At 33.0% G+C, this 27,795-nt stretch overlaps 1 protein-coding gene across 2 annotated transcripts in view; it reads right to left on the reverse strand.

Annotated features, from left to right (window-relative positions):
* The window catches only part of Cwf19l2 (CWF19 like cell cycle control factor 2), a 94,240-nt gene that overhangs the window by 33,785 nt on the left and 32,660 nt on the right, over window positions 1-27,795 (reverse strand). For both annotated transcript variants that reach the window (XR_011708597.1, XM_027930715.2), the window contains exons 9-12: window positions 23,995-24,085; window positions 22,677-22,769; window positions 8,002-8,115; window positions 6,054-6,191 (exon numbers count right to left, since the gene is read on the reverse strand). Coding sequence is in view for 1 of the 2 variants with exons in the window: in XM_027930715.2 (XP_027786516.2) it covers window positions 6,054-6,191; window positions 8,002-8,115; window positions 22,677-22,769; window positions 23,995-24,085 (436 nt within the window). In the remaining variant the exon portion in view is untranslated. The remainder of the gene's footprint in view (window positions 1-6,053; window positions 6,192-8,001; window positions 8,116-22,676; window positions 22,770-23,994; window positions 24,086-27,795) is intronic.

Genomic DNA, 27,795 nt, shown 5'->3' on the forward strand with positions numbered 1-27,795 from the left:
AAGAATGGAAAGTCAACAAATAAATGCCCTAATTTTACATCTCAAAGCCCTAGAAAAAGAAGAACAAATCACTAAAAGCAGTAGAAGACAGAAAATAATTAAAATCAGAGCTAAAATAATTTAAATTGAAACAAAAGAAATAATTCAAAACATTGACAGAACAAAACACTGGTTCTTTGAAAAAATAAATAAAATTGATAAACCCTTAGCCAAATTAATGAAGAGAAAGAAAGAAAAAACTCAAATTACTAAAATTAGTGATTAAAAAGGAAATATCAAAACAGATACTACTGAAATATAGACGATAACCAGAAACTATTTTGAAAATTAATATTCTAATAAAATAGAAAATCTTGAGGACATCAACAAATTTCTAGAGACATATGACCTACTCAAATTGAATCAGGACATAGAAAATTTAAACACATCAATTTCAAGCAATGAAATTAAAGACACCATCAAAAGCCTACCAAGAAAGAAAAGCCCAGGACCAAATGGATTCTCAGCCAAGTTCTACCATACCTTCAAAGAATTAAAACCAATCCTCCTCAAATTATTTCATGAAATAGAAATGGAGGGAACCCTTCCAAACTCACTCTATGAAGCTAGTATCTAATACCAAGACCAGACAAAGACACAAGTAGTAAAGGAAATTTCAGACCCATATCCCTGATGAACTTAGATGCAAAAATTCTTAATAAAATACTGGAAAATTGCATACAAAAACATATTAAACAGATAGTGCACCATAATAAAGTGGGGTTCATCCAAGGGTTCAACATAAGGAAATCAATAAACATAAATCATCACTTCAATAGACTTAAAGACAAGAATCACATGATTATCTCAATAGATGCCCTCTTCACCATCTCTGTTCAACACAGCCCTGGAATCCAATCAGAGACATTTGAAAACAGAAACTAAAGGGATACAGATAGGAAAAGAAGAATTAAATTATCCCTATTTGGGAGGGGAAGGGGGGGATAGTAGAGGATAGGAAAGGTAACAGAATACAACAGTTACTAATATGGCATTATGTAAAAATGTGGATGTGTAACCAATGTGATTCTGCAATCTGTATATGGGGTAAAAATGGGAGTTCATAACCCACTTGAATCTAATGTATGAAATATGGTATGTCAAGAGCTTTGTAATGTTTTGAACAACCAATAAAAAAAAGAAAAAAAATTATCCCTATTTGCCGATGACATGATTCTATATTTAAATTCTAGAATTCATAGATGAATTCAGCTAAGTAGCAGGATATAAAATTAACACCCATAAATCAATTGCATTCCTATGCATCAATGATGAATCAACTGAGAGAAATTAGGAAAACTATTCCATTCACAATAGCCTCAAAAAACATAAAATATTTGGGAATCAATCTAATAAAAGAGGTAAAAGACCTCTACAATGAAAACTATAGAACTTTAAAGAAATAAATTGAGGAAGACTTAGAAGACAGAAAGATCTCCCATGTTCTTGGCTAGGTAGAATTAATATTGTAAAAATAGCCATACTATCAAAAGCACTATTCAGATTTAATGCAACTCCTATGAAGATTCTAATGACATTCTTCATAGAAATAGAAAAAGCAATCATGAAACTCACTTGGAAAAATAAAAGACCCAGAATAGCCAAAGCAATCTTCAACAAGAAAAGTAAAACAGAAAGCATCACAATACAAGACCTTAAATTATATTACAGAGCTATAGTAACAAAAACAGCATGGTATTGGCACCAAAACAGACATAAAGACTTATAGTAAGGAATAAAAGACACAGAGACAAGCCCACATAAATACAGTTATCTCATACTAGACAAAGGCGTCATAAACATACAGTGGAGAAAAGATAGCCTCTTCAACAAATGGTGCTGGGAAAACTGAAATCCATATGTAACAAAATGAAATTAGACCTCTATCTCTACCCCGGCACAAAACTCAACTCAAAGTGGATCAAGGACCTTGGCATTAGACCAAAGACCCTGTGCCTTCTAGAAGAAAAATCAGGCCCAATTCTCCACTTTGTCAGCTTAGGAACCAAATTCCTTAACAAGAATCATAAAGTGCAAGAAGTAAAATCAAGAATCAATAAATGGAATGTTTGAAACTAAAAGTTTCTTCACAGCAAAGGAAACAATTAAGCACATGAAGAGAGCCTACAGAATGGGAGAAAATCTTTGCCACAGCACCTCAGATAGAGAATTAATTTCCAGGACATATAAAGAGCTCAAAACAACACCAAAAAATAAATAACCCAATCAATAAATGGACAATGGAACTGTACAGATGCTTCACAGAAGAAGAAATATGATCAGTCAACATATATATGAAAAAATGTGCAACATCACTTGTGACTAGAAAAATGCAAATTACAACTACACTGAAAATTCACCTCACTCCAGTCATAATGGCAATTATTAAGAATACAAGAAACAAGAAACAATGGAAAGGATGTGGGGAAAAAGATACACTCGTACATTGCTGGTGGGACTGCAAATTGGTGCAACCACTCTGAAAAGCAGAACAGAGATTCCTCAGAAAACTGGGAATCGAACCACTATTTGACCCAGTTATCCCACTCATCAGTATATACCCAAATGATTAAAATCAACATACTACAGTGATGCAGCCACATTAATATTGACAGCAGCTCAATTCACCAAAGCCAAGCTATGGAACCAACATAGGTGTCCTTCAACAGGTGAATAGATAAAGAAAATGTGTATAACTTATGCAATCAATACTGGCTGATTTCTGCTTAAAATTTTTAGGAAGCAATGTTATATATGGCTGCTTTTGTGCCAAAATAGCAGAGCAAAAAGCTGAAACAGAAAGCCAACCCTATTTACCATCTTGCCTATTACAGGAAAACTTTATTGACCCTTATCCTTGACTAATGCCTTTCAAAATAATAAGAAGAAATATAATGGAGCTTTCACTGTCTCTTCGTGAAAATATTTAACATCTCTAAATTACCTATCAATGATATTACTTGTTCTAAAAAATGTAATAACTTAGTTACTTCATTCGTAAACTTAAAAATAATTAAGTACAGTATTTATAGACATAGTTAATATTCTAAATACTTCATAAGCTTTATTATTTCAAATTTTTTCCATAACTAATTATAGTTATTAGTGGTACAAAAACCCATTGTTACTATGCTGTGTGATATTTGTCAGGCAGAACTAAAAATCACAATACCAAATCAGCATTTCCACAGTAACCTGTACCTCCATTAGTTCTACTGCAAAAAGGTAACAATTGGTATTGAAGTGTGCATTTTAAAAAACACCTTTGTCCTTTATTCTAATATAAAATTGCCTAATGTAATTCAAGTCTACCTTCTTCCCTTTGCTATCATATATGACTCAATCTTCACTCACCAAAAACACATAGGAAAAACTTAACACAATTAATTATAGGAGGAGAAAAGGGTTGGCATTGTCTTCATTTCCTTAGTTGCTTCAATCAAATTAACATCTCCATTAAGTAATACAAAGAAAACAATTTGCTTGGATAAAAATAACATCTTTTCCAAAATGTTAATACAACAGAACTACACATTTGACAATATATAAGTCATCCAAACCATCTCTTTCATAAAAATCAAGATTGAATTTATATCAGTTGTACACTTATTTGTCCAGTTTATAGTTTAACTTATGCAATCAATACTGGCTGATTTCTGCTTAAAATTTTTAGGAAATATCTAAATCATGTAAAAACAAAACAAAAAAATGAATGGAAAGTGAAGAAAAGACTTATTGAATATCTATTGTCTATCATAAGAATTTCACTGTATATTACCTCTCAAAAGAATAGTAGAAAAATAAGATCAAAATATAAGAAACCATGATCATGCCAATACCCACTAAAAAACTTCAAATAGCTTCCCATCATTCAAAACAAAATCAGAATTTCTCACTATATGGTCTGTGAGACTTTAATATCTCATTTCTTGTGCGTCTCCAATCTCATCTTGTCTTTCTCTTTCTCCCTTTACTTCCAGTCACATTTGTCTTTTTACTATCCCTTGGTGTTCTTCAAGCTTGTCTCTGGTTCAGATCCTTTTCATTTGCTGTTTCTTATATTTCAAATAGTCTCCTCTCTGATAGTCACATGAACTCACTTTGTTCAGAGTTTGCTGAAACACCCCCTTCACAAAGAAACCTTGTTCCTGATACTCTACTGAAAACATCACCCACCATCTCCTTGTGGTTTGCTTTATTTCACAGAAAAATATATTTTCTGTGTTACTCATGTTTTATAATATTTTATTTTATGTATTTGTTCCCTGTATGTTTCATCCAAGAGAAATATAAGCCCTCTGATGGCACTAACTTCAACTTGATTGCTTCTCAGTACCTAGCACTGAGTATATGGCACAAATAAGGTTCACAAAGGACTGCTGGATTAATAAATGACTATTACAGTTTTCAAAAAAAAAAAAAATTACGTGTAAACTTGAATGGACTATGTTGAGATTACTAAAACTGTGTTTCATTCAGACTAATATAAAAAGTAACATTTCTGAGAGAAACTTCATAAAAATACATATGTCCATCTTTCTGCACTAAATTTCCAGATCCTAGAAAATTTAAGCAATTTCTCCAAACTAAATACAGGTAAAATTATGCTAAACAGAGGTAAAATTATGCTAATATGCTATATTTAAGATTCCATACAATTCCTGGAGCTTGATTCAATGACCACTTCTATTTTTAAACTAAGTTTAGGTTACTCCTCATCCTCTCATGTTCCTGACACATTCAGATATCTGGGTTATCTTTATTTTAAGTTTCAATAAGTTAATTGTTGACCAAGTAATATATTCACATAATACAAAAAAAAATTGCAAATCAGAAAAGGTATATAGTGAACAGTTTCACCTCACCATTCCTCTCAGATACCCCTTTTTAAATTCTCAATTGCAAAACATAACTATTGGTATTATAGAGTAAAGGATGAGATAATTTTTCTGAAAAGGGCTCGTTAGTAAATATTTGCAGCTCTGTGGGCTATGGAGTCTGTGTCACACGACTCAACTGAGTCATATCAGCAAAAATAGGCTTAGACAATGTATACACTTTGTATATTTGTGTTTCAACAAAACTTTATTTGTAAATATAGACAGTGAAATGAATTTTCCCCTGCATAGTTTGCCAAATCCTAACATAGAGCAAAATTTAAAAACAATGTCTCTTTTATGGAAATGGCAGTGTTTGAAGGAATTGCAAAGGAAGAGACTACCACAAAGAACATGCATTAACACAACTATTCATTCTACTACTCATAATGATCTATTAAAGTAATATACATTTATGTAGACACATTCAAGAAGATGTCTTCTCTATAATCCATAATCTATTACTCCAAATATTTTTTTACCTCATGATATCATTATAAAGAACCAGAGGAATATTAAATTAAGACAGACTGGTAATTTAACAAACAGCACATTGCCAATCATTAAATTTTGGCCCCTAACTTTCCTTTAAATGGTAAAGCAAATATATAATTAACATCTTCTTAGAATACATTAGAGAAGTATAGCAGATTCTATATTTAAAACCAAAATCAAAATATACTTTTTGTCTTAATATTTTCCTAATGTCTTACACGAGATTTAATTTAATAAAATAAACCAAGATTGGAATCAAATCTCTAAAAAGTTGATCATTGTGAGATTGTAGAACCAGCTTCTCAAAATTCAAAGGCATCCTAGAAATATGTATTTCTATGTTAGTTTTGTAACTCCATGACCAAAAGAAAAATTTAGAGTAGAAAAATTTATTTTGACCTCATGGTTTCAGAGGTTCAGTCCATAGTCACAGACCCCATTGCTTTGTGCCTGAGTAAAGAAGAACATCATGTTGGAAGGGTATAAAAGGGGAAAGCTACTCCGCTTTCCAGTCATGGATGGACTGACCCACTGATGAGGTTATTCCTCTCATACTCTAATCATTTCAACTCTCAACATTCCTGCATTGTCTAACAAATGAGCTTTTTAAAGGACACTAAAGATCCAAACCATAATTCTTACCTTAGATGCCATTCTCATAAAAAGTTTGTTTTGATTTTCTACTGTTCCCATCTTTTCATTTTTGACTAAGTCATTCAGACTGAGATGATCATCATCAGGAAAATATCGAACCCTTTCTTTTTCCTCATGAGTAAAAACCTATGACAAGATAAAAATAATTAATTTGGTAAAAACATGTCCCTGAAGCATTTTTTAATAGATTATCGATAAATCTGATAATATATGTGAAAATCCTACCATGTATCAGAACCATTACTTCCAGTTTTTCCCTACACTATTTGCTTCCATGTGAGAGAACTTCCACTAGAATTATAATCCCTACCTCTGTCCTTTACTTGTCCTCTTCCCTAGGGATAGAATGACATCATCTGATTTCTGAATTTGGGCATAAAAGTAAACTTAACCTACACTTCTTCTCTTCTCTGCTCTTCTCCTTGTAGTTAAAATTTCTTAGCAATGTGGAAGAAAGACTACAGTTATCCAGAGATCAAATATCAAAAACAAAGATAAAATATTAGCAAATCCATGACTATGGACTAAATTTTTGTATTCTTCCCAAGTTCACAAGTAGAAATCTCAATGTGATGCTATTAAGAGATGGAATCTTTCAGGAGGTAATTAGGTCTCAAATGGGATTAATACACCTATATATAAGTAGACATTTGAACTTTCTCTCTCTGCCTGCCCCTCTCTAATATATGAGGATAAAATGAGAAAACCACAAGCTACAAACCAGGAAGCATGCCCTCAATCAGACATTAAACCTGCCAGAGCTGATTTGGACTTCCCACTCTCCAGAACTATAAGAAATAAATTCTCATTGTGTAAGCCACCAGTCTATGGTATTGTTACAGCAAATAGAAATGATAAGACATCCACTTCTATTAAAACCTTAATCTACAAACAGCTTTATCAGAAATAATACCGATATTCTGATTCCCATCTAATTCAATCTTGGCTTTTCCTTTCAGTTGGATCCATTTCCAGGTAAGGAATAGTTGAGTGCTATTTATTTCCTTCCAAAAAAAATCTGCTGAATGCTGTTCTTGCATTTCCTTATCCAAATAAAAGCTGGTCTTCAACTGTTTTGAGATCTTTGCAACCAGAGTCCCACTATTTTTCCAATATTGCTATGCTTTTCTTCACTAGCTTAAACCTCATATGCAATGACTTCAGTCACTCCCTGGCTCCAGATCCTTAATATCTGGCCCTCTTGCCCTTTGCCCTTTCATTATACTCAAAGAGCAAATCCCAGTCCTGAATGAATCTGTCTGCCTTCCTTTTGCTTGACAGTATGCCTATCAAAAAACAAAACAAAACAAAACAAAACAAAAAACAGCCCTCAGTGCCCTCTTTCAGTGCATTTATGGATCCCTGTGCAGTTCTGTCATTTTATATATTCAAACCTTTACTATTCTCCTACATAGCTCCTTTGTATTCCCCTAATTCCTCATTACTTTAGAAGAGAAATCTCCCCCACTTCTGTTTGTTGAAAAATGTAACTAGTATCTCTGACAGCAACAGACACTTAAATCTTTTGTATTCTCAATTATTATTTGTACTATCTTGCTTCCATATTAAAGAACGTCTACTAGAATTACAATGCCTATTTCTGCCCCTTTACTTTTCCTTTTCCCCAGGGATGTCATTTTCTTTAAACAAACAAACAAACAAAACCTTACTTAGGAAAACTAAATATGCAGGTTTTGCCATCTTAAGAGCCTCAAGTTGGTGTTAAAAACTAATTGCTCGAACTGAAAGATGGAAAAGGAAATTAGGTGTATGAGGGTTCATAGCACCTACATAATTAAGACATTACTTTATGTGGATACACCATTACCAGGTCTCAAATAGCCATCTAAGGAAGTAACAGGTCTGGGACATAAAGCTTTTCCCTAAGAGATATAGTAAGTATGCAAAAAGAAACAAGGACATATGTTAACTATACCTTCTGTCTCTTCCTTCTTCCTGCTTTTGATTCCAGAGATTCTCCTGGTGTGTTCACAGGCCACACTCTTCCAGAATCATCTGTTCTAACAAGGATCACTTCTTGCTCTTCATTCTACAAAAAGATGCAGGGATATCTTTTGAAATAACTGTGAAGAATGTTGAATGTGTACATTTAGTAACAACAACAATAAAAAAAAAACAGAAAAAAATTCTAGTTTTCAAATAATATTATGTATTATTTTAACTCTTCTGGATTTTCATTACCACTATTCGGTAAAATAACCATAATATTTTCAGGGAAAATGCCAGAGTTTATTTTTTTATGGAAAAAAAAAATCACAGAACCAACTGCAAAACAGTTTCTAGCCAGACACTAATAAAGATGACAAAGATGCCAGGTATGGTGGCATGCACTCAGAAGGTGGAAGCAGAAGACTTGTGAATTCAAAGCCAGCTTCAGTTTAGTGAGACCCTGTCTCAAAATAAAATATAAAAAAAGGGCTGGGGATGTTGCTCAGTGGTTAAGCACCCCTGGAATCAATCCCCAGTACCAAAAAAACAGATGACAAAGTATTAATAGTTCACCAGACATTGTTTGAGAGCACCGTCAATTTTATAGCAAATGTCATATTTGATGAATGTTTCTTAAAGATTCTACTGAAATTTTATTATAAGAAATAAAGCAACTAAATGAAAAAACAAACCTGGTAAATTAGCTACTATGATACCCCACACTTCTTTCTATTAATAATCTATTTTTTAAGATCCTGAATACCTTTATTTTTACCAAAAATCAATTTCTAACATTTGTCATGCAAATTAACAAGACCACCAATTTTATCAATGAAAATCCATTTCTGACTTCCACTTTGCTAAATAATTAGCAAAGCCTCCGGTATTGATGAAGCCCTTGTGATCTTATATTTGGACATGGCTTTTCTGATACAAAGCCAGATGACTAGCTGGTGAAGGAATTTTTGATGAGGGCAAACAACTGCCCCTGAAACTGGACTTTCAATTAAAGCAGCATGATGATATCACATTGTTCAGGTGGAAGTTCTTCAAAAATAAAGTGTGCACATCTTAACAAGTGTTCATTCCAAGCACCACTGGCAATCAATGGCCTAGCTGTCCACTGGCCTGCAGGCAGGGAAATAAATAACAGACCACTGCAGTATGCGAGGAGTGTGTTAAGGAGGGTTGACTAGCTCAGGCTGGGTATTTTGTTATTGTCATTGTTGTTCTTTTTAGTTATATATGACAGTAGCTATTCTAACATATTTACACACACGGAATATATCTTCTTCTAATTAGGATCCTAGTCTTGTTTTTTCTGCTTCTGGCTCTTCAGAAGTTATATCCCACATCCCAGAATTCTTCCTACAAAATTTTAGCCAAACATATGCCTGGCACAAAATAAAATAGACTTTATTTTATGATGAAAATGGAATGTTATTGGTAAAGTTCTAATAAAGAATCAAGAATAGCAGGGAATAGATTCATTAAAAATCAACTGAAAATAAGATGAAGCAAATTATTCACATTTCAATTTTCTTCTCAAATCAGAATCAAATATAAAAAAATCAATTTCAATTTCATTTAGTAGAGATTTAGTTGTCCTGCAGAAATGAAGAAAAAAATTACACTCCTATTATTAATCTTATAAGAAGGTATTTTTCCATACAATACCAAATGGACAATAAGATGATATATCACTACTTTTCTCCTCAGTAAATTAAAATTAATTAATGAAATGTTATATTTTGAAGAACCTCTCTATTCTGTTCCTTAGCAGATAGATAATAGAGATAAGGAAGACATTACAATCTGACTTTTTTTTTTATTTAAGAGAGAGAGAGAGAGATAGTGAATTTTCTCTTAATATTTATTATTACATCCCCGTTTGTACGTGGTGCTGAGGATCGAACCCGGGCCGCACGCATGCCAGGTGAGGGCCACCACTTGAGCCACATCCCTAGCCCCTACAATCTGACTTTTAACTTCATCACTCTGCTAAAGATGATCATCTTAGGACCTTAAAATTATTAAATCCAGTAAATATTATTAAATTATCATCTTTCTCAGTGTGAAAACATTTGATTCTGGTTATTATATCCTTCTGCCTCAAATACTTTCTCTGCATTTGCCTCTCTGGCTCATTTAGTCATTTATTCATTCATTCAATAATTTTCTAATAGTTGCCAAAAGAAACGGGGTTAAGATTAAACTTGTTTCCATTCTCTTCAAATGGATATCCCCATGTTTAATTGACACACTGGGGCCTCAGTTGTGTGCTGTAATGTCTTATTAAAGAAAAATAATAATAATAATAATTTTTTAAAGTGCCTATCTTATGCTATAGTGGTCAAAAGAAATACAGCCTTGCCTTAACAAGTTTATAGCCTAGTAGGAAAACTGCTCCCTATATAATTAATAATATAAAAAAGTCATCTTTACTTTCTCTTCCATTTATAGCTATCCCTCAAATGCTAAGTGATAATTCCAAGATTCCTTAGTTTCCAGTCTTCCAGACTAAAATCTAATTATCATTCGTATTTGCCAGAATTTCACTGTGTTAAATACAACTATAATCACACTATTCTTTGCTGAAAACCCTGAGGGACCCAGACTACCCAGACTAATACCACACCAAGTATAGCCCACAGACCAGCGCAAGCCTGAGACTACCAGCCATAAAATATTTGTTATAATCCATGATGAGGTAAGCACAGAACCTGAGTATTTATATAACTTTCACAGCAATTACATAAAGCAATTTTATATTGATTCAACATAAATAAAAATTTGAGACATATTTCATATATCTTTATTTCATTTTTCTACATGTTTTATTGCATCTTATAAATCAATTAGTCCATGAGGAACCAGAAAACTTTAAACGTGTTTATATGTATATTATATATATTCATATATTATATATTTATGTATACTACATATAACATATATAAAATAATAAATCTGATTCTATACCATGGTCTAAGAAGCACTGTACTAAGTAATGGAATTAAACTCAAACACTAACATAGTATACAAAGCCTTTAATTTCTGGCTCTTGACTGCTTTTCCACCTCCTCATAATTTCTATATATTTACTATACATTTTATTTCCTCTGCATGGAACATAGCCCTTCTAGCTCAACTAGGAAACTAAGGATATAATCACATTTAATGCTCTGTTACCAATAATTTCAGGCACATTTACATTGCCAGAACATAACTTTTTAGTTACATCTCACTACTTATCATTTTCTGTCTTTGCCAACTTTTCTAAGCCAAAGGCCAAACTATACTACTTGGTATCTATAGGACCTGGCACAATGTAAACTGCTGTGGGTACTCAAGAATGGTTGGCAAATATAATTAACAAACGGGTGCCTCAAACATATTAATATATTCCCAAAGCTAACCAACTTTTCCTCTTAGCTGACTCTCTCACTGCCTGACCACCTTTGTCTACCTTCTTTTCTATAGGCATGCCAACACAAAAGACATGAGGTTATCCCACTTTAGGTACTCATGACAGAGTGCATTCTAACCATCTATTTGGTTTAAAACCAAAGATAGAAATAAGCTCCTTCTACACAAAAAATAGGCACAAACATTTTTATCACCCATGTGATTTACTAATTTCTCTCCAAAGAAAGCAGAAACACTTTTTGGTACAACTGGAAAGCATTTATAAAATTGTTTAATTTTCATAAAAATGCCTAATGTTCCAGATTTTTAAATTATCCCCAACAACTGCAGTTTGCTCTGTAGGACTTTTACTTTGAAAACACCAAAAAATGATTGCTTTATTCTAAATATCTTATCTAGACACTTATTACAAACTCTCAAAATGTTCAGGGACCATTCATTCATTATCCACAGATCATTATCCATCCCTCTGGCTGATGGAAATCACGAATTCTTATTTCAAGGAAGAAAGGAGAAAACAAAACACTTTACATGAAGTTATAAAATCAGTTTACTAACATGGCCAACAATGAACTTTCCCAACTGGTATTTACAATAATTATGGAAAAGTAAATAATAATCTCCCACAAAGTACATTATTGATTTTATAGTAACTCAACAGATATTTAAAACTCAACTGTCTTTCCCCCTTTCCAGGACAAAGGCCAAGCAACGTACTCCTTTGTATCTAAGGACCTGGAACGGTATCAAACAGTGGGCACTCAAGAAATCTTTGATAAATGGAATTAACAAACGAGTATCTCATATAGATTAATTATACTCCCAAGGTTAGCCCACTTTCCCCGATAACTTTCCTCTTCTACCCACTTTCCTACTTTCCGTTTCTCAAAACAGCCAACACAAATGACACTACATTTTCCAAATTTGCTACCCAATACAGAATATTGATACCAGAAATACTGAGTAAGTTTCCAATTTGCTACTGCATTAATATGGAAAATGAGGTTTAAGAATATCTGTCAGAAAGGGAATGCAGCCTGCTCTCTGTTTTCATTCAACCTGTAAGCTTAGAATGGTTTTCACATTTTTTATATGATCAGGATAAAACTGAAAGAATAGTACTTTGTGACAAATAAAAATTATATGCAATTTGAATGTTAGTAGCCATAAAGTTTTATTAAAGCAGAGCCACTGTCCATTCACTTACATATTATATAGGCTGCATTTATGCTACAACAGCAGTTGAATAGTTGTGACTTAGTCGTTTAATACATCCTTTTAGTACTCCTTTATGTAACATTGATTAAAAAGAAAAAAGTACACATGGCTTTGAGTCAAAGCTGGTATTAAAAATTCTAAATGTTTAAAAACCTTTTCTACTATTTTGAAAATAATGCCAAACTCTTCCATTAGATCAGCTTTTCCCACCAGTGGTCACTGATCTTCCACAAATTGATGATGATATTCCCCAAGTCTGCCACCACTGAAGGTCATGGCACCTGTTTCAACCTAATCTTTAAAATTTCAATAAATAGGCAGTTTGCTTTTATTCTAATTTTTTCATGACTTTTGAACAATCTCTACTATATTTCTAATTACAACCACAGTCAGTTCAAGAGAACAGGTTGTTCACTACAGAAGAGAAAAACGGAGAAATGTTTCAGAGTATAGGAACCTAAAAATGGATTGTTTAGGCAACAAAGGAAACAGTCATCAGAGTAAAGAGACAACCTATGAAATAGGAGAAAGTTCCTGCAAATTACACGTCTGACAAAAGACTAATATACAGAATACAAAAGGAACTCCAAACATCAATAGTTAAAAGCCCCAATTAAAACACAGGCAAGAAATCTAAATAGACATTTCTCAAAAGAAGAAATACAAATTAACAACAAGTCCATGAAAAAATACTCAATATTACTAAACATCAGGAAAATGAAAATCAAAACTACAGTGTTACCTCACCCCAGGAATGGCTATTAACAAAAAGACTAAAAATAACAAGGGCTGGCAAGAACGTGAAAAAAAATGGAATCCTTTTACACATTGCTGGTGGGCATATAAATTAGTACAGCCATTAGGGAAAACAGTTCAGAGATTCCTCAAAAAATTAAAAAGAGAACTAACATACAACCCACCAATTTCACTGCTGGGTATATACACAAAGGACATATTTTCATAGTGACATCTGCATTCCCATGTTTATTGTATGTATAACATGTTTATTCATAATAGCCTAGAAATGGACACAATCTAAGTGTCCATCAACTGATCAATGGATAAAGAAAGTGTGGCACATATACACAATGCAATAATATTCAACTACAAAAAGAATGAAACCCTGTCATTTGCAATAATATGACGGAAATGGAGGCTATCATGTAAAGTGAAATTAGCCAGTCACAGAAGACAAGTACTGCATCACCTCACTCATATGTGCAGCAATATAAAAAGTCAATCTCATAGAAGTTGAAAATAGAATGAAGTAAGAAGTTCTGGTGGAATGCTGGAAAGGTGAGCTATTATTGCACAGTAGGATGAGTATAAATAACAATTATGTACTGCCTATCTCAAAAAACTAGAAGGAAGAATTTTGAATGTTTCATAATAAAAAAATGATAAAAGAGGAGACAGATATGTTTAACCTAATTTAAACAATACATAATGTACACATGTACTGAAACATCACATAGTACTCCAGTAAGTATAATTTTGAGTTTTTATACATAAGGTAAAAATAAATTTAAATTGAATTTTTTAAATGAGAGATTTTATCTTCTTCCTATAACTTAGCATTTCCAACAAATGAAGAATTCCTTCCTGTTCAACTGTTCTAATGAATGGGGTTTTCTTTTCCCTGAAAGGGTAAAGTTTCTAGCGAAGTACTCCTGGATTTTCCTCCAGAAAGTCATCAAATTTCTGTGTAGCATAAAAAACTTTGTATTCTACCCTCATTTCTTTTTTTTTTATTATTGGTTATTCAAAACATTACATTAGCTCTTGACATATCATATTTCATACTTTAGATTCAAGTGTGTTATGAACTCCCATTTTTACCCCGTATACTGATTGCAGAATCACATCGATTACACATCCACATTTTTACATAATGCCATATTAGTAACTGTTGTATTCCGCTACCTTTCCTGTCCTCTACTTTCCCCCCTCCCCTCCCATCTTCTTTCTCTATCCCATCTGCTGTAATTTAATTCTCTCCCTTGTTTTTTGGTTTTTTTTTCCCTTTCCCCTCACAATCTCTTATATGTAATTTTGTATAACAATGAGGGTCTCCTTCCATTTCCATGCAATTTCCCTTTTCTCTCCCTTTCCCTCCCACCTCATGTCTCTGTTTAATGTTAATCTTTTCCTCTTGCTCTTCCTCCCTGCTCTGTTCTTAGTTGCTCTCATTATATCAAAGAAGACATTTGGCATTTGTTTTTTAGGGATTGGCTAGCTTCACTTAGCATAATCTGCTCTAATGCCATCCATTTCCCTGCAAATTCCATGGTTTTGTCATTTTTTAGTGCTGCGTAATACTCCATTGGTATAAATGCCACATTTTTTTTATCCATTCATCTATTGAAGGGCATCTGGGTTGGTTCCACAGTCTAGCTATTGTGAATTGTGCTGCTAAGAACATCGATGTGGCAGTATCCCTGTAGTATGCTCTTTTAAGGTCTTCAGGGAATAGTCCGAGAAGGGCAAAAGCTGGGTCAAATGGTGGTTCCATTCCCGGCTTTCCCAGGAATCTCCATACTGCTTTCCAAATTGGCTGCACCAATTTGCAGTCCCACCAGCAATGTACAAGAGTACCCTTTTCCCCACATCCTCACCAGCACTTGTTGTTGTTTGACTTCATAATGGCTGCCAATCTTACTGGAGTGAGATGGTATCTTAGGGTGGTTTTGATTTGCATTTCTCTGACTGCTAGAGATGGTGAGCATTTTTTCATGTATTTGTTGATTGATTGTATGTCCTCCTCTGAGAAGTGTCTGTTCAGGTCCTTGGCCCATTTGTTGATTGGGTTATTTGTTATCTTATTGTTTAATTTTTTGAGTTCTTTGTATACTCTGGATATTAAGGCTCTATCTGAAGTGTGAGGTGTAAAAATTTGTTCCCAGGATGTAGGCTCCCTATTTACCTCTCTTATTGTTTATCTTGCTGAGAAAAAACTTTTTAGTTTGAGTAAGTCCCATTTGTTGATTCTAGTTATTAAGTCTTGTGCTATGGGCGTCCTATTGAGGAATTTGGAACGCGACCCCACAATATGTAGATTGGAGCCAACTTTTTCTTCTATCAGGCGCAGAGTCTCTGATTTGATATCAAGCTCTTTGATCCATTTTGAGTTAACTTTTGTGCATGGGAGAGAAAGGGATTCAGTTTCATTTTGTTGCATATGGATTTCCAGTTTTCCCAGCACCATTTGTTGAAGATGCTATCCTTCCTCCATTGCATGCTTTTAGCCCCTTTATCAAATATAAGATAGTTGTAGTTTTGTGGATTGGTCTCTGTGTCCTCTATTCTGTACCATTGGTCCACCCGCCTGTTTTGGTACCAGTACCATGCTGTTTTTGTTACTATTGCTGTGTAGTATAGTTTGAAGTCTGGTATCGCTATACTGCCTGATTCACACTTCCTGCTAAGAATTGTTTTTGCTATTCTGGGTCTTCTGTTTTTCCATATGAATTTCATGATTGCTTTATCTATTTCTACAAGAAATGCTGTTGGGATTTTGATTGGCATTGCATTAAACCTATAAAGAACTTTGGGTAATATTGCCATTTTGATGATGTTAGTTCTTCCTATCCATGAACAGGGTATATTTTTCCATCTTCTAAGGTCTTCTTCTATTTCTCTCTTTAGGGTTCTGTAGTTTTCATTATATAAATCTTTCACCTCTTTTGTTAGGTTGATTCCCAAGTATTTTTTTTTTTTTGAGGATATTGTGAATGGGGTGGTTGTCCTCATTTCCATTTCAGAAGATTTGTCACTGATATACAGGAATGCCTTTGATTTATGCATGTTGATTTTATATCCTGCCACTTTGCTGAATTCATTGATTAGCTCTAGTAGTTTCTTTGTAGATCCTTTTGGGTCTGTTAGATATAGTATATCATCCGCAAATAGTGATAATTTAAGTTCTTATTTTCCTATTTTTATGCCTTTAATTTCTTTTGTCTAATTGCTCTGGCTAGTATTTCGAGAACTAAATTGAATAGAAGTGGTGAGAGAGGGCATCCCTGTCTTGTTCCAGTTTTTAGAGGGAATGCCTTCAGTTTTTCTCCATTCAGGATGATACTAGCCTGAGGCTTAGCATATATAGCTTTTACAATGTTGAGGTAAGTTCCTGTTATCCCTAGTTTTTCTAGCATTTTGAACATAAAGGGATGCTGTACTTTGTCGAATGTTTTTTCTGCATCTATCAACATGATCATGTGGTTCTTATCTTTAAGTCTATTGATGTGGTGAATAACATTTATTGATTTCTGTATATTGAACCAGCCTTGCATCCCAGGGATGAATCCTACTTGATCAGGGTGTACAATTTTTTTGATATGCTTTTGTATTCGATTCGCCAGGATTTTATTGAGGATTTTTGCATCTAAGCTCATTAGAGATATTAGTCTGTAGTTTTCTTTCTTTGAAGTGTCTTTGTCTGGTTTCGCTACCCTCATTTCTTAACAAAACTACTTTGAAAGTTAGGTAAGTTAAGGTCCTGATGCTGACAGAAAATCTTACTTTACCAGCAGTAAAGAATTATGTCAGAACTATTAGAAGAGGTTTGTTTTACACATATACCCAGAAAAGCTTGAACCAGATGTGCAAGTATCTCATCTTCACAAGGATGAAAATATTTATTTCTGGTGAAAGTATGCTTAGAATAAAAATCTTTTTATTTGAACCTTCAGAGGCCTATACAGTTTCCAAAACAACTGGCAAATAGAAATTGTACTTTATCTACTATTTTGAATTCTACTCTACTGAATCGCCACATGTCATTCTACAGAATATATGCTTCAATTTTTTTCCCTTGTGTTGCAAGCCACAAAGTAGCTTCAGCATTTTCAGACTGCATAGATTCATCAATATTTCTCTACATCGCTCCTTTTGCTTGTCTTAGATACTTCAAAATCTGATTTCACATTAAGCAACTACAAAGAATTATGGAAAAAAATGTTTTTCACTTTAGTTATAAGAAATGAAATCTTATGGAACAGGACAGATTTCAACCAAAAGATGAGAAATTGTCAGTTCATTTGAGAAGTCCAGCAGAGCTTGACCACAAGAAATGACACATAACAAAAATCTCAAGCTCAGGTTCAATCTTATTTTCCAGGGTCCCACATAGTGATCTTAAATCTCTCATCAACAAAAATCTCAAGCTCAGGTTCAACCTTATTGTCTAGGGTCCCTCATACTGATCTTAAATCCCTCATCAATTACACTTGTTAAGTGTATCAAGTTCCAAAATCCTCTATGGAGAGATCTTAGCCAACGTGAAACAGTAAATTCCCCTTAGTTTGGTTAAGTAATTTTGTAAACCTGAGATTAAAAAATAAATCAAACTTAACCTTTTATATTGAGTTTAGGTAAAAGTATCATTGTAGCTCTGAAAACTTTTTAAAAAATCTTTTGAAGGCTTTTGAAATCCTTAAGTGAATAAGGTATATAAAAGTAATTGTGGAGCACACCTGTAATCCAGCAATTTGGCAGGCTGAGATAGGAGGCTCATGAGTTCAAGGCAGGCCCCAGTAACTTCGCAAAACCCTTAGCAATTTAGTTAGAAACTGTCTCAAAATAAAAAAATAAAAAGGGCAGGGGATGTGGCTCAGTGGTTAAGTATCCCTGGGTTCAATCCCTGGTACCAAAAAAAAGTAATAATGGTTTAAAAATATAAGGGAATTTAATTAGTTAGCACTGAAATTGGTATTGAAAAAATTTAATCTGTTATATTTCTTAGATTAGTTAAGTGATTTTATTAACGTTATCAATAATATTTAATGGATAAAAAAGAACAGGTTCTGTAACTAATAAATTCAATAAATATATTAAAATACAAGTAACGAAGTATTCCTTAATACTAACACACATTCAATGCCTCTTTAGACATTAAAAAATCCTACCCTCAAAAAAAATTTTTGATTCTATTGCATATGAGTAAAGTAAAATGAAAGAATAATTATGAATCATCATGTTTCCTTTTCTTCATACTTATTCAAAAAGAGAGGCAAAAGCAGAGATGGAGTATTCAGTATGAGACGTTTTGTTAGTCCCACCAACTGGAAGTCACTCTGGAGACCACAGCACTACTCCTGTGAAGTCTGTACTACCTTGCAAATTAAAACTACACTGAGATTTTATTTCATTCCAGTCAGAATGGCAATTATCAAGAATATAAGAAACAATAAATGTTGGCAAGGATGTGGGGTAAAGGGTACATTCATACATTGCTGGTGGGACTGTAAATTGTTGCAATTACTCTAGATTCCATACAAAACTTGGAATGAAACCACCATTTGACCAAGTTATCCCATTCCTTGGTTTTATGCCCAAAGAATTTAAAACCAGCATACTACAGTGACACTGCCACATCAATGTTTACAGCAGCTCAATTCACAACAGCCAAGCTATAGAACCCAACTTAGGTCCCCTTTAACAGATGAATGGATAAGTGTCCATACTACCTACTGTGAAACAGCCATGTCTCCACCATTGTTTGAAATAAATAGTACTTGATCTCAAGAAGACTTTTCTTATAATGATAACTGTTCCAACAATTAAATCTAAAGGGAAAATATATGCCTGATTCAGAAATCCCCTGAAGTCCAGCCATGTTTTTAAAATCCTATAATAAAAATGCCAAGAGTCTGGCCAAGCTAAGTGGCACATACCTGTAATCCCAGGAGGCTGAGGTAGGAGGATCACAAGTTCAAAGCCAGCCTCAGCCAAAGCAAGGTGCAAAGCAACTTAGTGAGAACCTGTCTCTAAATAGAATTTTTTAAAAGGGGCTGGAGATGTGGCTCAGTGGTTGAGAGCCCTTGAGTTCAATCCCTGGTACCTGCACCCCCACCATACACACACAAAAAAGACAAGAGTCTGGAAAGAGATAGATATACACTATAAGGTGGTAACAAGTATATAAATATAAATTTGAAAGAATAAATGCCATAGCAAATACTTTAAAAATCTTAAAAGAGTTTTCTTACAAAACTAAACATACTCTTACCATATGATTCAGCAACTGCACTTCTTGGTATTTACCCAAAGAAATAGAAAACTTACATCCAAGCAAAATTTTTGCAGAGATATTCCGAGCAGCTTTATTCATAATTGCAAATATCTGGAATCACCAAGATGTCCTTCAACAGGTAAATGGATTAAAAAAATGGTACCTATCAACCATAAATTTTTATGCACCACTAAAAAGAAATGAGCTATCAAACCATGAAAAGACATGGAGAAACCTTAAATGTATTATTATTAAGTGAAAGAAGCCAGTCTAAAAAGGATACATACTGCATGGTTTCAAGCATGTGACATTCTGGAAAAGTAAAACTATGGAGAACAGTAAAATGATCAGTGGTTGCTAGGAATTTTGGAATAGGGAGGGATGAATAGTTAGAGCACAAAAGATTTTGAGGAAATAAAAACAATCTGTATAATATTATAATGATGGATACATGTCATTATTCATTTGTCCAATCCTGTAGAATATATAATAACAAGAGAGGACCCTAATGTAAACTACAGACTTTGGAGGATTATAATGTATCAATGTAAATTCATCAATTATAACAAATGTACCAGTATAGTCGGTGATGTTGATAACAGGGCACACAGTAAATACATAGGGGTAGGGTTTTATGAGAAATCTCTATACCTTCAGCTCTCTTTTTGCTATGAACCTAAAACTGTACTAAAAAAAAAAAAAATTAACTCTTTTGTCTTCAAGGTTTCAAAAGAGGAAAAAGTTGCAATCTTTTAAGAGGATCAGGAAAAAAAGCATCATAAAAGATGTAAAGACAAACACTGAGAAGTCGATAAGCTTCAAGAGGATGATATTTATGAGACAAATAATATACTACATATCTAAATGGCCAAAAGACATGTTATCTGTGTGTAAGCAGCTTCCAAGATAAGGCTGGAAATAGGAGCTATACTGTGGAAGACCTTGTACTTAATTTGCTTGGCTCTAAGAAACCAATGAAAGCTTCATAGTACAAAACTATTATGATTACAGGATTGTTGAAAAAATTAACTGGGCAAAAGTATGTAAGAGAGACTGAACAACATATCTAATTTTAGCTTTCCCTCATTACTCCCTATTTTTAATCATACTTGTAATTTCTCATTCTCAGTTTCTATATCTATGAGAAATTTTTAATAATTTATTTCAAAAAATTAGCTCTTACACCATAGGGAAAATAGCAAATTTTATAAACATACTCTTTGTGCTATTATCTAAGTCATTAATAATCTTAGCCTGAAGTAAATTCTATGGAACTCAACATTCTAATCTCTCTATGATAGTAATTGTATAAATTAATCTTTGAGAACAGCTCTTTAAATTCACTATAAACCTTATCCTGTCTTAAAAGTGACTCTCCAGCTATGAATTTTATCTTTTAGCATCAAAGAAGTATCATGGATATATAAGTACTTTTATTGATTTAAATATTTTCTTCATTTACTTTTTATGTCTGAGGAAGTATGCCTGCCTCAGTCTTTCAATTTACAAAGTTGTGCTGATGACATGAAGTACCTAAAGGAATATTGTGAAAACTAAGTGAGTTAATTCATCTAACCTCTCAACACTGTATTGCATCAATCTCAGCCCTTCAACTTCTATATACATGATTATTTCATATAGCATTGTGAATTTAAATACTATTATGCTAATAAGTACCAAATTTCTATCTGCAATTTAGGCTCCTTCCACTATCCAACTGCCCACTCAATATCTCTACTTTTTCCTCATCTAGAGTATCCAAACTCAATATATCTGAAACAGGCCTCTATCTTCACCCCAAAGCCTACTGTTCCTTTCTTCTACAACTCAAATAATGGCTACCCTATTCTTTCAGCTGCTCAAGCTAAAGACTGCTTTGCCTCCTCTCTTTAGTCATTACCCATCTAGTACATCCCAATCTAAACCATCATGAAAATAAAAATCCTTATAGCTCTCCTTTCAAAATAAAGAGAAATACACACACACACACACACACACACACACACACACACAATCACTTCAACCCATCTCCTTAGCTACTACTTTGGTCAAAGTTACTATCATTTTCTTATCTATATTATCACAAGAGCCTACACCTGAACTCCACCTTCTGCCCTTACTCTCATTTGATTTATTTTTAACACAGGCAGGCCAGTGCTAACAAAAAATACTCTCTGCTCAAAAACTCTTAATAGCTTCTCATCTCAAACAGCATAAAACCTCCTTCCTTACTATATTTTTTTCAAAATCTGACATGATCTGGCTTCCCATAGTCTCCAACCTGGATCCCCTAATCTTTCCCTCTCTCTCATTCATTCCACTTCAGTAGCACTGATCTCCTTGCTGTTCTTCCTACACATCAGACAAATTATATCTTAGGGCCTTCTAATTCTCTATTACCTATACCTAGAGAGCTCTTCACTCAGATACACAGACACACTCCTTCACTTATTTCCAATCTTTGCATAAATGTCACTTACTCAATTAGAATTGGCCCATGTACTCAACCTGCTCAAAATCTCCACTACATTCCACAGAATGTATAATTTACTAATATGTTGTATCATATTTTTAGCTATTATTTTATTGTCTCTCCATCTCTACCAAATGAAAATGCCATGCAAATAAGTGTTTTTATCTGTTTTGTATTGTAGATGAAGAACAAGAACAAATTTGCCTTGTATGGAATGGATATCCAATTGAAATCTCTAACTCTGTAGGAAAGAATTTATGGATCAGTTTGACTTACATAAGGTCAAGCAACAGAGTCTAAAACAAAAACAGCTCTCCTTGGTCCCCGGTCTAGGCTTTATTCTAACAGAGAAATATTGGTGAAATGGAAGAGAATGCATATAAAAAAAAAATTTTAAAAAACAAGTGAACAAATATACACATATAAACACAGACACAGATACTAACATATCTCAAATTAAAATATGACCACTGAAAATTAATAATATTACACAAGGTAATTATATGCTAGCAAATAAACTTTTATTACTTACCTCTACCCCAGATTTTTTTAATGATATCTGTGTTTCAGTTTCTTTGAATTTATTTGCCTTTTCAAGTTGGGCTTTAAGTTGTTCAGCTAATTCCTTCAAAAAGAAAAATAAGCAAAATAGTTATGATATGTCATTTAATTCTTCATTACAGAATTTTATATAACAGAAAACAGCGTAATAAAACCCTATGTAACCAATAGCGAATTTCAATTACCAATTCACAGCCTAATACATACATTTTAATGAACTTATTTCAGTTACAAACTTCTCAAGTACCTATGGCATTTGTTTACAATTTGAAGGTAAACCATTTCAAAGACATACATTTTGAGGGAGACAGGATAATGAAAGAAATATGTAACCTCAAGAATGAAGTTTTTATAATTCCTTAGATATTAAAGCTTTCAATACTTAAAAAATCAGTTACTTGCTACAAGGAAGTCATCATGACATTTAAAATACTGTTTTCTTCATTGTTATAAGTAATATGATAAAAATTATGAATATATTTCATTTTTACTCTAAAAAATTACTATAGAAATTTATAAAACACCTAACATAGAAAGCAACAAACCATAAACTAGCAAATTAAATAATAAATTTATGTGACTCATAAGATCAATTAAAGATCACTTAAGTATTTGAGTTTAAGATGAATGCACACACATTACCAAAAGTGAATCTACTGTGTCAGAGAGTGGAAAGTTCTGCTGTTCTACCATGTGCAATAACACAAGTAAGTACAATAGTACAACATTCATAATGAATGAACGAATGAATGAATGAAAACAGCTCTTATCAAATCATCACTATTTCTATTTAATTTGAGGTAAATTGATCTTAAACATATTACAGAAATTAAATGAGTTAAACTATACAAAGTATCTAACACAGTATCAACTACAAACATATCACCTTAAACTTTGAATAAATGAATTAATCACCTATTTAAGATTTCAATTTTTATGTTCTAAGTAAAATGGTTTTGTTATGAGAATATTTAATAAATAACTAAAAATGGGAAAGAAAATAGTCATACCTTTAACTCCTCCAAATACATTCCATAATTACAAGAATATAGCAAACAGAAAAGTAAATAAATAAAAATTTCAGAAATTTGATAGAGAAAGTAGATAATTTATTTATAAGATAGTACTATTTCTAGAAAGGTTTAAGAATTTCTTCAAGGAATAAATAAATAGCAGTTATTTTCAAAGTCTGCTACATCCCCACTGCTGAGGAATTACCCAAATTACTTACAAGAAGTTAAATATTTAATCACTATCCTCCAAAAGAAAAAGATATTTAAGAATCTTACCAAATTCCCCATCATCTCTGCCTTGATAATTCTGGCACCCAACTTGTTCTTCTCATCCATACTCAGGATGTGGATGGACTCATCCTTCGGACTGCCATTTGAATAGAACAGACAAAGAGCAAATGAAATACAGGTGCAACTCCAATATTATTTTAACTCTCCTCAACAAAGTATTCAGCACCTATAGGAGATCATGACTCTAAGGTTTAAAAATTAGACTCAATGTGCTACTTAATATTTCAAGGTTCTCTGTCACAAACCCATGATGGCTTATGGCAGATATAATAACAGGGAAAAGTTCCAGCAACAATGAGGTAAATGATATAAAAATCAACCATTCTTCATTATTTAATATTTCCATACTCATTGTAAAAAAAACAAATACTAGAATCAGGCCACAATTCTACACATCTTGGCAAAAGCCTATTATTCAATGTAATATTATTAATACTTTAAGATACTAATAATCTGGAGATGATACTTTTAACCATAGTCAAGAATAAAAACAATAATCACACTTTCTTTTTTCAAAGTCACTCCAGAATTAGACACATAAACTAAAAACTGAGGTCATATGACAAACCAATACTATAAAAGCTTCATAAAAGAAAAGAGAAAGTTCCAGTCAAGCTCATATTCCCCCAGCTTACTGCCTTAAGAAAGATTCAAGGTTGTAGGACAGGGAAGGTAGACCCAGGCAGAACCCAACAAAAGGAGAAATAGCTCAAATCCAAGAATTACAAAGCAGCCACTGTTACTAAATAAAATACCTGAGGGGCGAAAGAATCCCAGAGAGTTCACCTGAGTATTTAGGAAGAAAATACTTATAGCCAAGGAAAGAACTATCCTAAAGGAATGGAAGGACAGTATTTGGCACTCCTGGGAAGTGTCTGGTTCCACTACCCAAAGTAGGAAACCTCCTAATTCTGAAAGTAGTAGGTAGAGGATTATGGATCTTGGGAAATACAAGCCTTAGAAGAAATGCTGCTTTGGGTCCAACTAACAAATGTGAAAATAAAGAACCAAAAAGATCAAATGGTTTCCAATTAACCATGACCCAGAACAAAGTACAAAAACATTTATAGAAATTCAAAAATACCCAACGCTCAACAAGAATCTGTAATACCTAGTATCCAAATATTATAACATACAAATAAGTAGAAAAATATAACCTAAAATTAGAAGTAAATACTATCAATCAGAAACAATCCAGAACTGACACAGATGTAAGAAACAGCAGGCAAGGATATTTAAAGTTATTATAACTGTGTTTAAAAATTAGAGATAATAAGGACATTAAAAATACACAAATTGAACTTCTACAGATAAAAACTATATATCTGAGGTAAAAATACACTGGACAAGATTAATGAAAATCAGACTGTAAAGGAATAGTCAACTTGAAGCAATGGAAATAATGCAAAATGAAACATACAGGGGAAAAAAAGAATTAAAAAAATGAAAAAAGCCAATCATACATGAAATTGGAGTCCCTAAAAGAAACGAATAGAAGATATAAGAAACAAAGGCCCAAATTTTCCAAATTTGTTGAAAACTAAGAAGCCAAAGAATTTGAAAGAAAACTACATGAGAAAAATGACACCAAGACACATCATAATCAAACTGCTCAAAAGTAGTGATAAAAACATCTGAAAGCACTATAGAAAAAGACATCATTTGTGCCCACAGAAACAAGATTGCGACAGCTTTCTCTTTAAAAACAATGCAATCAAGGAAAGGATCAACATCTTTAAAGTACTGTCAACCTAGAATTCCACACCCAGAGAAAATACACAAACGGGAAACAAGGACTTTTTGGACATAAAAAAGCTGAAACAATGCTAAAGAGAAACCTTCAGGAAGAAGGAAAAAAATAGAAGACTGAAATATGGATCAACCCAAAGCAAAAAAAAAAACAACAACAACAAAAAAAAAAAAAACACCAGAAATGACTAGAGTAAATATATATGATTTTTCTGTTACCTAAGTCTCTTTATAAGAGAGCTATTTAAAGAAAAATAACAATCTATTGAGGCTTTACAAGTTCAAATAAAATGTATGGTAACACTAGCAGAAAGGACAGTTTATACTATAACTCTAGTATAAAGTTCATATACCATACAGGAGCAGATATATTAATATAGCAACAAAAGAAATGAATTGGAATTAAAAATATTCAATCCAAAAAAATTAAGAGAAAAAAAACAGATGGACAAATAACAAAATTACAGGTATGAACCTAATTACAAATTACAAATCCCTAATCAGAAAATCTGAAATCCCAAGTACTCCAAAATATGAAACTTCTTGAGCACCAACATGATACCACAAATAGAAAATTCCACACCTAACCTCATATGACAAGGTTGCATTCAAAATGCAGGCATATTAAAAATATTATAGAAAGTTACCATCAGGATATATATACAAAACATAAATGAATGTTATATTTAGATTTGGGTCCTATCCCCATGTTATCTTATTATATGTATGTAAATACTCCACAATAAGGAAAAAAATTCAAAATCAAAAACATTCCTAGTCCCAACCATTTCAGGTAAGGGATACTTATCTGAAGTACATACAAAACATCAATCAAGATAAACCTAAGTCAAAAAACCAGTCTCAATATATCTAAAATAATAACAACACTATAAATCAATGGTCTAAACACCTACATTAAAAAGCAGAAATTTTGTATAGATAAAAAAGAAAAAAAACAACTATAAAAATGTTTTATAAAGATATTAATCTTTATCTTCTTCTTCTTATTATTATTATTATTATTACTTTGGTGGTGCTGAGGATTGAACCCAGGGCCTTGTGCATATGAGGCAAGCACTCTAACAACTGAGCTATGTCCTCAGCCCCAAAAATATAAAAGGATAAATATGTTAAACACAAAAGGATAGAAAAAGATATTCCATGTTAATATTAGTCAGTGTGGTGCACACCTGTAATCACAGTATCTCAGGAGACTGAGGCTAAGTAAACCAGCGAGTCTCTGTCTCTAAATAAAAATATTTTTTTAAAAGGAGCTGGGGATGTGGCTCAGTGGTTAAGCATCCCTGGGTGTTTGTGTGTGTGTGTGTGAATATAAAACCAGGGACTTAAAAGGATGACTTCATAAGAAAAAGGTTTGACACATTTAGAGTTCATATGAATCCTTAAATGTCTATGTACTTAATAACAGAGCTTTAAATTATATGAGGCAAAGACCAACAGAACTTAGCACTTTCTTAATATTTAAACATATAAAGGCCATATGATCTAGCTGTTACTTTCCTAGGCAATTACCCAAAAGAATAGCATATGTACATGAAAGTTCAGAGGAGCCTTGTTTGTAAGAGTCAAAACCCATAAACAATCAAAATACACATCAACAGGAGAACAGATAACCCGAATTGTGGTATATACAACAATAGTGTAGTACCCATGGACCAAAAAATATATAAACTATTAATACATGTACTAACATGGATAAAGTGCTACTAAGAAAAAGTCAGACTTCCCTCCTTCCACAAAAGAATGCATAATGTATGATCTCATTTACATAATACTTTAGAAAATGCAAATATTTCTATAATGAAAGAAAGCAGATGGATGGGAGCCCTGCAGTAGAAGGTGGGATATGGGGAGAGACAGGAAGGAAAAAATTATAAAAGGCACCAGGAAATGTTTAAGGTGATGGTTTCATGAGAACATACACATTTCAAAACTTATTGAATTACATTCTTATATATATGCAGTTTATCAAATGTCTGTTACACCTCAGTAAAGTTACTTTTAAAAATCTTCAAA

The sequence above is a fragment of the Marmota flaviventris genome, chromosome 9 (genome assembly GCF_047511675.1).
Source record: "Marmota flaviventris isolate mMarFla1 chromosome 9, mMarFla1.hap1, whole genome shotgun sequence".
Taxonomy (NCBI): domain Eukaryota; kingdom Metazoa; phylum Chordata; class Mammalia; order Rodentia; family Sciuridae; genus Marmota; species Marmota flaviventris.